Source organism: Equus asinus, chromosome 10 (genome assembly GCF_041296235.1).
Source record: "Equus asinus isolate D_3611 breed Donkey chromosome 10, EquAss-T2T_v2, whole genome shotgun sequence".
Lineage (NCBI taxonomy): Eukaryota > Metazoa > Chordata > Mammalia > Perissodactyla > Equidae > Equus > Equus asinus.
Window position 1 is genome coordinate 36,372,281 of NC_091799.1, and position 16,047 is coordinate 36,388,327.

Genomic DNA, 16,047 nt, shown 5'->3' on the forward strand with positions numbered 1-16,047 from the left:
AAAAAGTAAAAGAAACAAGCAGGAATTTACTCCTTGACAGGTCAGAATGAATCAGGCAATTAAGACAGATTTAATTGATAAATATATACATATATATATATATATATATATATAGTTTCTATCTAACAGAAACTGTATTTTCATTCCCAGCACCCATAAAATATATATATTTAAAAGGTTAGGTCAGTTCATTTCTATTCACACTTAAACAGGTCCAATTCTCCATCATCTTAAAAACAAAACAAAAAAAACTTCACAACCCCTTGTTTCCTGCCAGCTATACTCTCTTCCCCCTAGTCTGAAGCATTTTTCTTTTTTTTTTTAAAAGGTTGGCACCTGAGCTAACATCTGTTGCCAATCTTCCTTTTTTTCCTCTCCTCCCCAAAGCCCCCCTGGTACATAGATGTATATTCTAGTTGTAGGTCTTTCTGGCTGTGCTATGTGGGACGCCGCCTCAGCGTGGCCTGACAGCAGTGCTAAGTCCGCGCCCAGGATCTGAACCATCGAAACCCTGGGCCAACAAAGCAGAGCGGCAAACTTAACTACTCGGCCAAGGGGCCAGCCCCTCAAGCATTTTTCAAAAAATTAACTACATATTCTCTTCACTTACTTATAACCTCACACCTATTTTCTCAAGAGTGCAATACAGCACTGATAAACAGAAGCATGGACTTTATTCTCATTTCGCTGCATATTTTCTCCAGTCGTGCCAACTCCCACAATTCCATTAAGACTGCTCTTACCAGTATCACTGAATTCGGCACTATCATAACCAGACACTTCCTAGTCCTTCTCTATCTTACTTGACCTCTCTGTCACATTTGACAGTACTGACCTGTCTCTCATTTTCACATTGTCTTCCTTTTGCTTCCATAAGGCCATATTTTTCCGGCTGTCCTCCTATCTCTCTGTTCACTCCTCTGTGAAATCCTCTTCCTTGGCTAGCCCTTTAAGTGTTACTCAGGGTTATGCCCAAGGTTGCCTTTTGTTCTGCACAAAACTTCCAGGATAATCCATCTCATCTACTCGTAGTTTTAATAACCATCCAGATGCCATCTGTATCTCCCCCAGCTCTCTCCTCACCTTCAGTTACGCATACCCATCTCTCTACTGGACACCTTCACTGGATGTCCTATAGGTATTTCAACCACAATGTATTTGCTGAAGGATAGTTTCTAGTTTGTCTAAACCTTCCCTTTCCCAATCGAGCACACTTTATAACAGCTTACAAAGAAGGGCCTTCTTTCTGGGTGCTGCAAAGAAGGAAGTGGCAGCAACCCTGCACAAGGTTTCTCTTGAGAAGGTCATGACCGGCAATGGATATAGTCATGACTCCTCTAACTGCTCAGCCTTGTGCCAGCACTCCCATTCCAACAAGTCATCTCCACAGGATAGATCTAAACTGAGCACTACAGTCCCAGTAAACAACCAGGCCTATCTTATCCAAGACTAATAAACAAGAAGCCAGGACTAAGCTTTCCTTTTGTTGCTTATCCTCCTAGATAAAGAACAGGAGTTGAACATCTGACTCAACTAGAGCTAACGCATAGCAATACTCAAGAAATCAAACTTTTTTCCTAGCCAAATACTTCCCTCTTATAAAACTGTGAATTCTGAAACAAAAACATACTCAATATCTAATATTAAACACAGTCAACGTGGCTGGTTTATAAGGCCATTGCTTCTGTCTTGCTCTCTTGGATCACTCACATTGGGAGATTCCCGCTGCCGTGTCATGGGACACTCAAGCAGCCTGGGTGGGGGGAACACATGGGGAGGAACTGAGGCCTCCAGTCAACACCCAGTACTAAGTTGCTAGCCAGGTGGTAAAGCCTGAAGGGAATCCTCCAGCCAGTCAAGCCTTCAGATAACTACAGCCCTTAACACAACCTCATGAGAAACCCTCAGAACCACAGAGCTAAGCCACCCCTGAACTCCTGACTCACAGAAACTATGAAAGAATAAATGTTTATTGTTGTTTTAAGCCACTAAGTTTTAGGCAATTTGTTATGCAGTAATAGATAACTAGTACATAGGCAGATATTATTATTATCCTCATTTTCTGAGGGGGACACAAAAGCATAGAAACAGAAGATTAAGTGCACAGGCTGCGGAGGCCAACTGCCTAAATTTGAATCCAGGCTAGTTACTCATATGGCAGTCGATATCTGTGAACAAATAAAGGTGATATTTGTGAGCACTGATGCAGGTGTTTTTGAACCAATCTGCCAGCCTTTGATCCAACAATCCCACATCCAGAAATCAATGCTAGAGAGATACTCTCAGAAGTACTTCAAAGATCTATCCATAAAGTATGTGCACTACACAACTCTTTGTAACACTAAAAACAACCCTAAACATCCAGCATTGCAAAATGGTAAAATACATTATTGCACATGCATTCATTTGAATACTACGCAATACAAGAATGATGACTATGTAAGCAAGGTATTCACTAAACACATGCACATATGAATGAATGATGAAAGGAATATTTACAATTATCCTCAAGGGAAAAAAAAGCCAGTTGCTAAGCAATTGATTTTTTAAAAAACATACACAATGTAGTTGTGTTCATGTATTACATTTAGATATATATATAAACAAAAATGACCAAGGGCATATACAGAGACCACAGTGGTTACCTAGAGCAGGGGCCTAAAGCTTTTTAACTCAATATACTTTATTTACTATAATAAGCCTGGATTATTTTAGTAATTTAAGGGAAAACAATAGTTTTAAAGAAGAAGAAAATCTCTCTGCACCTCCCCAACTATTGCTTACTAATATTACACAAGAAAACACTGCAATTTTGAGATTTCATTAAAAAAAAAAAGTCTAAGGCAGCAGTTCTAATACATAACCTAACAAATTAAAAAATAGCAACCAAATTTTGGCAATTATTAGCAAAAGGAGAGCGTGCCAAAGCCAAATATGTTGACAGAAGGATTTCATAGATTTTCACTATGGGCAAAGCTTTTTCCTCTCTGGTTCCTTGGGTGGTATCGCTCCATTTGAGAAAGTGGCACAGGCACTAAGGAGTAGTCCCTGAATTTCTCCCCAAAAGTAGGTTCCTGCTAATTCTAAAAACAGAATTGATTATAAAGATGTCAGTCCACTTCAGTGCAAACAGAAAAAAATATCCTCACTGGACCCAAGGAATGAAAAAATAAAGCACAAGAGATATTTTTTGTTGAAAAAAATAACTGAGTACAGCAAACAGTACTGAGTGAATACAGTAAACAAGGGCAATCAATCCTTAAATTAAGGTTAGGATCCAAGAGCCTACTATTTTAAATATAACTTGAAATCCAGAATTCATTTTTCCCACAGCAACTATGGTCCATAGGCTCCTAAGGCAAACTACGCATGCCAATTTAATCTATCCTATTCTAAAATATATTCCTAACAGGATGATTTCAACAAGACCAAAAAACACACAGGACTTTGAAGACTGAGTAAGTAGAAAAGTAGAAACTCCCAAGATACACATAATTTTTAAAGTTTCTATACCAACAGAGAATGGATCTCCCTAATACACTAGGGAAAAAAAATCACCTACCTATTCAACCAGAAGTGTGTGGAGGAGGGGGAGAGAGAGTATAATCTTTCTCTCTCTGTTGAAGCCTCTAGGACCTGATCATACATATTAGTTATCTGTAGTCAGTCTACTGCCTCCGCTGGAATAGGTTTACATAATGTTTAAAGGGTTCATAAAGGTCATTCAGTTATAAAATTAGTTCTTTGAGACACTACACAAGGCATTCATTTATCCACACTTACAGGGAGCAGATGCTGTGGTGTCCTTCGGCACGGACCAGTGCTGCAGCACGCTGAAATTTAGCACATTTCTTTCAAAAAGTAACAGAAATGTTATACATTACCTATCAAATAATCTCACAATTTCCAAGCTAAAAAAGGGCAGGACATTGCTCTTACAAACTGTTTGAAACTGCTGATTATGTCAAGTTGAGATACTAATACCACCTCATTCACACAAACCTTTTCTTAGAAAGGATAATGAAAACATCGATCAAAATAATAGAAAAGTGATAAAAGCAGATTTGTTTAAAAAATTGCATAAATTTATTTCATTTTCACAATTCAGTAGAAATTTTCAGATCCATGATCTCACCTGATTTTCACACCAACTTTATGAGGAAGGCAGGTAAATTATTACTCATTTTTACTAATGAGAAAAGAGGTTTTTTTAAGTACTGTGCTCAAGGGTACAGGACAAGTACAAAGTGGGAGAAAAGTTTCCTTTACTTTAGGAATAGTACAATGTATTTGAAAAAGAACAAGATGTGGAAAAAAGTAAACAGAATCAAGAGCTGCTCAAGTTTTGCTGCAAGGAGCAGAGAAATGGGGCAGCAGCCAAAGAGGGATGTGAAGACATGGCAGGGTTTTAAGATGGGGAGAATGTTTGTACTATACTCTAGAAATGGAAAAATCAATGATGCAGAGGAGAATGGGAGAACTGATGGAGTGATGTCCTTCACAGGTGACAGAGAACAGGATACAGTGGAAAAGTGGAGGGACAGGCCTTAGACAGCACCATCCACAACAGATAGCTATCCACAAGAAAAGGAAGCTGGCAGGTAGGTAGCTCTGGTAGGACCCTGTAGAAGTTCTGTCCTGACTGCTTCTATAATCTCAATAATATCTAAAATCTAGGGTCATCAGCTGAAAATAAGGAGGAGATGACATGAAATCTGCCTATGGAAGCAGAAGAGTGAATGGTCTAGTGAGTGAAATATATGACTGTCAGGCAGCATGAAGGGCCTAGTTAAGGTTAATGTTCATGAACTTAAGTGAGACAAGTCAATGTGGCTATGTTTGTCTTCTAGCTGCACAGGTGCAAGCACATACAATTGAATTTAATCACATTTGGAGTTTTCTATGCAAGAACAACGGAGTGAGTGTGGGACCATATTGCCAAGCACTGTCATCATTCTAAGCACTCTATATGGAGTATCTCAAACTTACATAACCTTCAAAACAACCTTACAAGGTTAGTACTTCCAGTGGGAGTATCCACATTTTAGAGATGAGGAAACAGGTATATAATTGGGTAACTTGCCCAAGGTCACATAGCAAGTGGTACAGCCAGGACTGAAACCCAGGCTTCAACAGTCATGCTATGCTGACCCTTGCAGGGAGTGATTATAATCACTGATTCTATTTTAGCTGGGCAAGGGTGGAAGTGATAACATGAGGGGAGGGCCAGCGAAAAGAAGTATAGATCAAAAGGATTATAGATCTCTATCATTAGAGTTGGAATAAGAGAGAAGGTAAAGTGAGATACTAAAAACAGACTACGGGGTGGGGGTGGGGGTGGCGGGGTGAGTTACAATTACTGGTAATGATAAGAGCTAGTTACTAGCCATGGGACTGAATACTTGAGGTAGAGTAGAAGGAAAGATCACTGGATGAGAGATTAAAGAACAGAAGGCCAGGGTATGGGCAAGACTATCTTTCAAAGACATTGAAACTACCAAGGCCACTGACTGTGACCCCAGGCAAGTTACTAATCAGGTTGGTTCTCATTTCTTCTTTTTAAAAGATACACTATTACATATTTTTCACAATTCTGGTGTGGGTTTCTTTTTAAACAATGCCTACCACATGCTGTGAAGCTCAGAATTATTATAATCATTTTCATGTTTTTAACCCACAGATAAAAGCAACTAGATTGGAAAAAGGACAATGTCAAGGATCATTAACAATATACAGTCATGTGTTGCTTAACAACAGGGACATGATCAGAGAAATGCATTGTTAGGTGATTTCACTACTGTGTGAACATCAGGGTGTACTTAGACAAACCTAGATGGCATAGCCTACTATACCCCTGGGCTATATGATACTAATCTTACGGGACCCCCGTATATGCAGTCCGTCATTGACCGAAACGTCATTATTTGGCACACGACTGTGTGTCCAAAGCTACTATCTCCACTTTCTCATCTCCCATTCGTTCCTCAATCCACTCAAATCTAGCTTCCAGCCCCCTACTCCAAGGAGACTACTCATCAGTCACTAATTACCCCCACGGTGCCAAAATCAAAGGTCATGTGCATTTGTATCTCACTTTGGATTTCTTAAGCGACAAATAAAAATGGCAAGCAATAGCATATATTGGAGAATATGAGGAAGCCATTTTGTGTAAACCTAATTCGGCCTGACCTTGTCTTTCCAAAAGGGCCTGACAGAGGCCGTTGAGCGTGCATTGTATATCTGCTTTAGATATTCCCTATGGCAAGAGCAAAGGCCCTTGAGATAAAGGTGCAACTTCCCTCCCCCTCCCAACCTTCGGCATTTCTTTAAGGATTAAGCATCTTTTCTTAGGCTAGAAACTGATTGCTGCGCTCACCTGTGGCCACCCAGCTCAAGACAATAGACTTGCCTCCTGCTACGCCCTCCGAGATAGCGGACCCACTACCTGCTGTGTCCATCAACCGCTGTGCCGACAGGGCAGGGCAATCTTGTGACTTTTGTGGGAGGGACATTTCAATCATGTGAAACGTCCTGTATGGGGGTATATAACCACTCTGTATACCTCACTTCCTTGGTGCCCTTTCTTCCTTCGGGAAGAAAGGCCCCAGGCCATGGTCCTCAGATTTCAGCTCAGAATAAACTCTCCCAAATTTTTATTTATAGATTGGTTATGGATTATTTTTGGTGACATAAGCATTACACACATTTGACCCTTTCCTTCTCTTTGAAACATTTTCTCTTCTTGGCTTCTTCCTACCTCAAGGCTTGCTCCTTGACTGACGAAATTCCACATGTTAGAGATTCCCAGGATTCAGCTCTAGGCCAAATCCTATTACCTAGCAACATTCTCACCAACGTTCCTCAATTCTAGTAGCATAGAAGTACTAATTACGTACAATGGATAATTTAGGCATTAGGGCCCAATTTCCTCAAGAAATGGGCACTGAAAAAGACTGCTAGATGATCTCCTCCAGTCCGACGGATTCAAGTCAACCATACACACTGGCTATTTGCCTGTCTCTATCTCCAGCCCAACTTCTCTCTGGAATCAACCTTCATAACAAATCTTCTCAGCATCTCCACTTGAATGTTTAATAGGCACTTTAAACTTAAGCCTCAGAGTCCCACCCTGATCTCCAAACCTGCTCCTCTCCCACCCTCCACATCTCACGAAAGAACACAAGTATACAACTTATACAATCACAGTCTACGTTTCTCAATTTTCCCCACTCCAACCCATCAAAAAATTTTCTCAACTCTATCCTCCCAAATGTATCTCAAATCCACCCACTTCTCTCCATATCTCCACTCCTACTTCCCTGGTCAAAGCCTTGACTGCTTACGACTCCTGCACAAGCCTCCTAACTGGTCTCCCTGCTTTCACTCTTGCTCATTCTACTCTCCATGCTCCATACAGCAGGTAGGGTAACCTTTCCAAATCATAAAAGATATCATTTCCCCTTCTGCTTAAAATCCCACAAAGCTTCCTATTTTACCTTGAAAACCCCCAGCTTACTACAAAGCTCTGCAGGCTCTAGCCCCTTGCTCAACTCTCTAATCTCTTATCCCTCTTCCTCTTGCCTCCTAGATCCACAATACAGGCCTTTTTTGATTGCCAAAACACACTCTTAAAGGGCTTTCCCTAAAGAAAAAATTCCCCACCTTCTCAGAGTACTTATTATTACTCAGATCTCAGTTTAAATGTCACCTTATTCAAAAAGGCCTCCTGTGGCCAATTTAAAAGTAGCCACCCAGTCATGCACTATCACATTACCTCACCCTATTTCAATTCTCTACAAAGCACTTACCATTATCTCATTTTTAAAATTTGGTTTTTGACTGATTTATTCCATTAGAACGTACGCACCATGACAGCAGGACCTGACATTTAATAAGTACTCAATCAGTATTAAATAAATGAATCAACACGCAAACATTGAGGGATCACTGACTTGACAATTCACCAAAAGAATGCATTCAATTCATTCAAAAGATCTTTATTAAATGCCTACTGTGTGCCAGGCACAGAAAGAGCAAAAGCCTAGCAGAAACCATACCAGATCTCACAGGTACTTCTCGTGTTTTGTTCTACCAATATCATTATGCCAAGAAACCTTAATTTCACCTACATGATATAGTACGTTAATACATTTACCGCTTAATGTTTCAATAATCTAGGAAGCTTCTATAAAACACCATCTCCAGCACAACTATACTAAAATACAATAAACCACAATAGGAACAACTCGGTAATAAATGATGAGTAGCAAATACTGTATAAAGAACAAGTACTAAAGCAGTATTTTATAGCATAATCACCAATATTACACAGATAAACCACAAAACGAGGTCATTCTTTGCAGACTATTGTATACCACACTAAATATGTTGTCTATATTAATTAAAACTACTGTATCTCTACAATTCTCTTATCAAAAACTTTCCAGTGTATATACACAGCTTTGATGTCACTTACATAGTAATATGATCACATTTCAGCTTGTGCATTTAAACTCATCTCAAATTTACTGTTGGGTTTTTTTTTCAGTTATAAAAGCACATAACAGTATCAACGATTAGCAGATTGAAGGATTAACTGTATACCACATACTCTTTCTGTCAGCATTTTCAGTGATACAATAAAATCTGCACTGTACTACAATTATCTCAATTTTGTTCTTTAATTCATTTGTTCTTAATTAATGAGTTTAAGTAACAGCAAAACGAAAAACTAAGTGACTTTGGATCTAAGCTTAAAAACTGTCTTCCACTTGCCACTAAATGTCCATCACACCAAGAAACTTCAGAATTTTTAAGAATTTAAAGGAGCAGCAGTCTATTACACCTCTCTAAATGCTTTATTAGACATATAGATTATTTAAATTCCTCCTACATTGTTTTACAGTAAACTATCTATTTAATATAGAACCTCACACAATGAAGAATATTCCTTTAGCAATGGTCTCCCCATCCCACACATACTACCATCTCATTTTGTTTCTCTAGAATTTGAACAGAAGAGGAGATGCATTACTATTGGAATAATAAAATGACTACTTTCCAACAGTTAACACTAAAGGCAGTGCATGGTAATGGTCAAATAAACGGTACAAAATGGCTAGTAAGTGTTAAGAAAGTTTTGCTAGTTAAAAAAAAAGGTGGGGAGGACTTTGAACATTCAAAAACTAAAGGAATACAAACACTTTAAAAACAAATCGGCTTGCTTTTTCCACTCGGTACATCTACTCTATGGCCAGTGAGCTCCAGCTATGTCAATAAGGCTTCCAGAAGACCCAGACCATGTCCCACACGTCCCTGAACTCCTCCGGTCCTGTCAGTCAAAGCTTACTAAACATTTACTCGTTCAACAAACGGATCATTCCCCTGACTCCTCTTATCTTTCAGTCTTCTCTCTCACTCATTTTTGCTCCTGTTCATCTCAAGCTCGCAAGAGTTTCTGTATGGGCCACCTCTAATTACTTAATTTCCTTAGTTCCTTCCAGGTAAAAATCAAACAAGGACAAACCTTTGAGCAGCCAAAATACGAGCTCTCAGACACCAAAATCTGTTAATTTTATGTAGATCTTCCTATAGGCCTCAATAAAATCCTATTTTTTCCCTTCGTTTTAGATGTATTTCTAATATATTTGGTTATCTAGTTTTCACAACAAATTAGAAACAGAACACTTAAAAGTCTCCCTATACTATATAACTTTTATTGTTTCTTTTCTTACTGGAATTCTACTCTCAAGTACTGTATCAAAAATAAATATTAACTAGAAAACCACTATAAAATGAAATTAAAATACTACTGGCTTGAGAAACATTTGTGAAATTTAAAGCCATTAAAACGAAAGCCTACAAGTCATATCACAAAATAAATGTTTTCATTTCTTGCCCCAGGTTAACAATGTCAGTTTTCATATTTATATAAATGGCAACAAAAATTACCTTTATAAAAACAGCAACAATAAGCTGAAGCCTCTCTCTGTTACAATGAGGCTTCAGAAAATACAGTTCTAGAAATATATTTATAATTCATATAACTTAACACATTCCCCTGGAAATAAACTTGAAAGCAGCAAATAGAGTTAAGAATCTATACGAATACAATATTAGCTCTACGATACTGTACACACAAAGTGCCTAAAAAGCTATACAAACCTTGTAGAACATAAATATTTCAGTGGCGCTGTGGGAAGTCACTGCATAACTTCAATAAATCCACAGATATTCACCAAAAAAAAAATTCCTTTAGGTTTATTAATTCCGATAATTCTGGAATTAATTCTGAATATTATAAGCTGATAAAGTTCCTGCAGCACCCACATTTCTTACTATGAAGAACCAAAGTCAAATAGATATCTTATGCAAAATTTTGTCTGAAAACATTAAACAGCTGCATTTTAACTTTTAAATCCTTTAACAACTTAGTGCACACTAAGCAGTAAAGGAATACTCAAAAAGAGTTTGATTTTTGTAAGTAATTTCAATCCACAGTGTGCTGTCAATTACTTCTGAGGACTCTGAAGTTTCTCCTATGTAATTGTTACTTCCTGCACCTTTAAGAATGTACCACACAGCATACTTCCACATACACTTAATATCCTGAAATCAAATTATCTTGAGGACAAGTCCAAAAAGGTTGGGAACTATGTTTCTTAAATAATTAAAGATGTGGAAAACTTTAGATTATATGAGATAGGTAAAACACCACTATATGTTCACTCAAAAGCATCCGTTGATTAATAACAGATACGACTTTTTGACCACAAATTAAATACCATTTAATCCTCACATCTCTGCAAGGCAGTTATTACTCCCATTGTGCAAAGGGTGCAACTAAGAGATTAATTTTCCGAAGGTCCTATCAAATAAGTTAGAGCCACAAATGGCACTCAGGTCTCTTTAACAGGAGGCCCCCGATCTCCACCAAAAATAGAATCAACTATTTTTTTAAATAGAGATGGGCAGAAAGTTGCTGGCTTAAACTTAGCATTATGACAAATCTTAACCGGGTACGAAATCACAATTTCAGAACGTAAGTCGTAAATTTATACCCAAAGCATTTTTAGATTCTTGGCATGAAGTTGTACTGATTTCGACACAGTAGTTCTTTCTGCAGTCACAAATACAGAAGGTGGCATGAGAATTTACCACGTGGACTTCGGAAGTGTTCAAGGGTTTAAGCGCAGAAGAGATTCAAAGTAATTTTATACCCCCTGAAACGCTATTATGTGGGGGTAGGGGTGCAGGGTTCCAACTCCTACAATTCCAAGAGGTCTAACACAGAGGACCCGCTAACCTGGAGCTGACTTTGAGCCTTTCTTGGAAGGGCTCTAATGCAAAAATCTTCACCACCAAAGAGGTCTCAAAGTACAATCTACATAAGGGTGTGGGTGTGGGTGGCGGGAGAACTGCAGCTCCATAATTCAAGAAACGTACACATAAAAGGGTTCCCAATTCTGGGTAGAAGAGGGCAAAGAATTCATTCCACCACTCCTCACCGCTCACCTCTCTCCTGCAGACGGAACCTGATAGCTACTTTTTTAAGGCTCATTATCTCCGATTACCACCTCCTAGACCTTAGCGCCTAACCCGTCCACGGAGGGGTAGTGGCGACGCCTACCTCTCCCTCCCCCACCTAGGCACCGACTCCAGGGAGCCGGCTCCACCGCCCAGGCAGCCCTAACCCCCTCCCCCTCCGGCCCACCACCGAGAGCTCCCAGGCTGAGGCCTCCCGGGCCCCGCGGACGTGTGCTCCACGCCATCTGCCACCAGGCCCGCGGCGTCCGGCCACCGCGTCCCCTCACTCCTGCCACAAAGCCCGCGGCGGACTCCGAAGGGCCGGGCCCCGGGGCCCTACCCGCTCCCGGAACCCGCAGGCCTCATCCAACACCCGGGGCCCGAACCCCGCACTCGCCGCCCCTCCCGCGGGCGCGCCGGGAGTTCTCCCCGCTCCGGCCCTGCTCGGAGCCGAGGCCGGGGCTCCGCACGCAGCCGCGCTGCCCCCCGCGCGCCCAGGCCCGGAGGGCCCCTCGCACTCCCCCGCCGCGCCCAGGCCCGCGCTCCCCGCCGCTCGCACCGTCTCCTCGGGGTCGATGTCGATCTTGAAGGTCTGCTGCTGGAGGGTCTTCAGGGTGACCCGCATGGTGCCGCCGCGCAGCTCGGCTGCCGGGCCTGCTCCGGGTGCTGGCCGCTGGGCGGGGTCTGTGGCCTGGCGGGGCCCCGGGGTCGCCCGCGCGCCTCGCGCACTCAGGAGGAAGGCGGTGGGGGGTGGGGGCTTGTCACATTCGCCCTGTGGAGCGGCCTCTCCCCCAGCCCTCGCCCTCGGCCGCGCCGCTGCCTCCGCGACTGCGGCCTTCTCCGCGAGCTCGGGCCGCCGTGCTCCCTCACGTGCCCGGCGGCAGCCCCGGAGTCTGCAGGAGGCGCGAGGGGCTCTGCGAGACCAGCAGAGAATCCGCTAGCTCACCACAGGCTGGTGGCCGCCATCATCGTGACTCGCCGAGACGCGCCCCCTCCCCCACCCGAAGAACCCGAGGATGGTGCCGGGCTGGCGAAGTGCGCAGGCGTAGGGTGCGGCGAGGCTGTGCGCAGGCGCGGCCGAGAACTCCGCCCCGGAATTGGGGCGGGGCGGGTTGCGGCTCTGGAATGTCCGCGGCCTGGCTCCGGCGTGCGCAGGCGCAGTCAGTGGGCGTTCCGGGGGCTCGCGGGGCTTCCTCGTCGCGTCTGCGAGCCGGGGCGTTCTCCCGCGCGCAGCCGCTCCGCCCACGTCCGGACTCCGCCCCGCTGCCGGAGTTGCGCAATCCGTAGCCGGGGAAGGTCTACGTGGAGACCGGACTGAGTGGATGCCCAGCCCTGGAGCTGGGGAGCTAGAGGGCGGTAGGTCGGGGCGGGGTTTCAGCGAAAGGATCGTGGAAACCACGGAGATGGGCTGGCGCTTACGGGGCGCTTGCTGTGTGGCTGTCTTTGGGGTCGCGACTGATTCTTTAGTCCTGAGAGCACAGACTCCAGCGTTCGACTGCGTGGATGGACCTTGGACCTAAATAGAAGCACCATGTGGGAGGTCAAGTTATATCACTCCTCTGGGCAGAACTGTCCAATGCTTCCTTATCTCACCCAGTGTAAAACTCAAAGTTATTAGAACTGGCCACATAGCCCCTGCCTCTCGGCACATCTCAGGAATCTCCCGGCGTGCCCTTGGCGTTGATGGGTACCAGGCATACCCTCCCGCCTGAGGGCCTCCCTCTGCACTTGCTGTCCTCGCTCCGAGTCCTCTTTCCCCAAATACCTGGGTGATTCGCTGTCTCACTTCCTTCAAATCTTTACTCAAATGTCACCTTCTCAGTGAGGTCTACCCTGGATACCCATCTTAAAACCGCAACTTCTCTAGCTCCATTATCCTGCCCTGTTTTTTTTAAAATAGTATTTATCATGTTTTAATTACCATAGACTGTACATATTTATTATATAATTTATCATCTTTCTCCCCAGACTGAAGCTGCACAAAGACAAGAATTTTATTGTGTTAACCTATGTTCCCCCAGCATGAAGAAACGTGTGTGGCACATAGCAGGCACAGAATAAATATTTGTGGAATGGGTGAATATGCTTCCAGTTCCTCATCAGTCAGATGGGAATAAGGGCCCTCTGATGAATAATATATGTAAAATCTTAGTACAAAAAACATAGTAAGCAGTCCGTAAGTAGTTAACTCTTTGTAGTATGCCCGTTTACGGATAAGAAAAATAAAGTAGACAAAATGTTGAGTAATGTGCCTGGAGTCACCCACCTAGTAAGTGGCAGATCCAGAATTTGAACCTTAGCAGAATGAGTCCAGAGCCTGTGCGCCTAGGTGCCCGGCTGTTGTGTCTCTTCGTAGGATACGCTGTGGCACATTTGACTTAAAGTGGTTCAAATATAAAGGAAAGTTAGTTAGACCACTAGCTGTGTGACCAATGACAAAGTACCTCTCTGGGCCAGTGTCCTTACTGATACAATGTCACTGCTTGGTTTTCCGTGGATTCTAGGAGCTGAGATATAATTCTTCCATGGAACTTTCCCTGACCAACCTCCCTTTCCACTAACCTGGTATTTCCTCTTCCACAGCAGGTATCTCCCTGTATGGTAATTCAGTATCTAACCCTCTGCCCTCTGTCTTCCTGTATATCTGCTGTTAGTCACCATGTGATCTCATCTTGTCCCTTGTTTTGAAATACCTTCAGCCTGGATGTCTCCCCTTAACCATAGACAGTTAGCCACTTGCCTATGGGATATCTTCACTTGAAATATAACAAGCCTCTGAAACTTAACATGGCCAAACAGAACCATTGATCTCCCTCTGGACCTCCCTTCCCACTGAAACCTGCTTCTCTCCCAGTTTCCCCCCATCTTAGTTCATTGTACCACCATCCAGCCAGGCGCGCAGACCAAAAATTTAGTCATCGTCCCTGATAAATCTCTCTCCTCCCTTCCTCCCTGACAACTACCACATCTAGTCCATTAGCAACTCCTGTCAACTTTATTCTCCCAAATATATCCCAAATTCAGCCATCTCTCACCATTTCTACTTCTACAACTCCAGGCTAATTCATCATTATCCTTCACCTGCCTCCCAGCTGGTCTCTCCATTTGCACTCTTTTCCCTCAACAGCCTCCCCAGCAGTCAGCATGGTCTTTTTTAACCATAAATCAAATCGGGTCACATCTATTGTTTTTTGGGGGTTTTTTTTGAGGAAGATTAGCCCTAAGCTAAAATCTGCTGCCAATCCTCCACTTTCTGCTGAGGAGGACTGGCCCTGAGCTAACATCTGTGCCCATCTTCCTCTACTTTACATGTGGGACGCCTGCCACAGCATGGCTTGACAAGTGGTACGTAGGTCCATACCCAGGATCCGAACTGGTGAACCCCGGGCTGCTGAATCGGCACGTATGAACTTAACCACTGCGCTGCTGGGCCAGCCCATCACATCTATTCTTAACACTTAATTACACTTTCGAATGGAATCCAAGCTCTTCACCTGGCCTTGCAGAGCTCATGTGATCTGACTCCTGCCACATTCTCTGGCCTCATCTCTTTCCTCTCTCTCCCTCTCAGTCACTCTCATCCCTCTGCACCACCTTTCTTTCACCCATTAGACGGGCTAAGCTGGTTCTAGCCTCCGGGCCTTTGCAGTTGAGGTGACTTCATCCTGAAACTCTGTCCCCCCAGATCTTTGCATGGCTACCTCCTTTTCATCGTTCAGGTTCCAAGTCATATTTTACTTCCTTAAGAGGACTTCTCCAACAGCTTTGATAACACTTAATAAACATGTATTAACCCTTTACTCTAGACAAGACACTATTCTAGGCACTTTACTTAGATAGTCTCATTTAAGTCCCACAAAACTCCATCAGATCAGTGCATTACCCTGGTTTAAATTTTTTCATGGATCTACCTGAAATTACTATTTTTTAACTTGTTTATTGTCTATCTCACATTACTACCCACTTCCCATTTCTGCTTTCTGGGGAGAGGAACTCACTGTCTTTTTCACGGCTCTTTCCCCACCACCTAGAATGGTGCCTGGAACAAGTAGGAGCTCAAGAGCGTGTGTTGACTGACTCCCAACTCAGCTGTAAGCCCCAGGAGGCGAGGTGTTGTGTCAGTCTTGTTCATCATGGTATCTTCAGAGTCTAGCACAATATGGATGCTTGATCTATGTTGCTTGAAAAAATGGTAAAGTCACTTTAGTTATAATTGATAACAGTTGTAAAAAAGCATGTGGAACTATTTTAGAAACCAGAAGATGCTGTACAGAGGTATGAAAACCTTTCCTGCTTCAACTACTATTATCTGCAGAAAAGGAGAGGTCAGAGATGCCTCTCTATATATTAGTGTGTGTCTTTAAATAAATAATCTTTTTCTCATGGCAAAAACCCCACAAAACTGTAGAAAGGGATTGATTGAAAATAAAATTCCATTCCCCATTCCTAGAAATAACCATTGTTTTGAGTGTCTTAAAAATTTCTAGGGGCCAGCCTAGTGGCATAGTGGTTGAGTTCACA

General features: G+C 42.8%; 1 protein-coding gene across 1 annotated transcript in view; it reads right to left on the minus strand.

Moving 5' to 3' along the window:
• The window catches only part of RAD23B (RAD23 homolog B, nucleotide excision repair protein), a 48,775-nt gene extending 36,170 nt beyond the window's left edge, over positions 1 to 12,605 (minus strand). Inside the window, exon 1 of the mRNA XM_014834462.3 lies at positions 12,086 to 12,605. Within this exon, the coding sequence (XP_014689948.1) occupies positions 12,086 to 12,151 (66 nt within the window). The 5' untranslated portion in view covers positions 12,152 to 12,605. The remainder of the gene's footprint in view (positions 1 to 12,085) is intronic.
• Between the last annotated feature and the right edge of the window lie 3,442 nt (positions 12,606 to 16,047).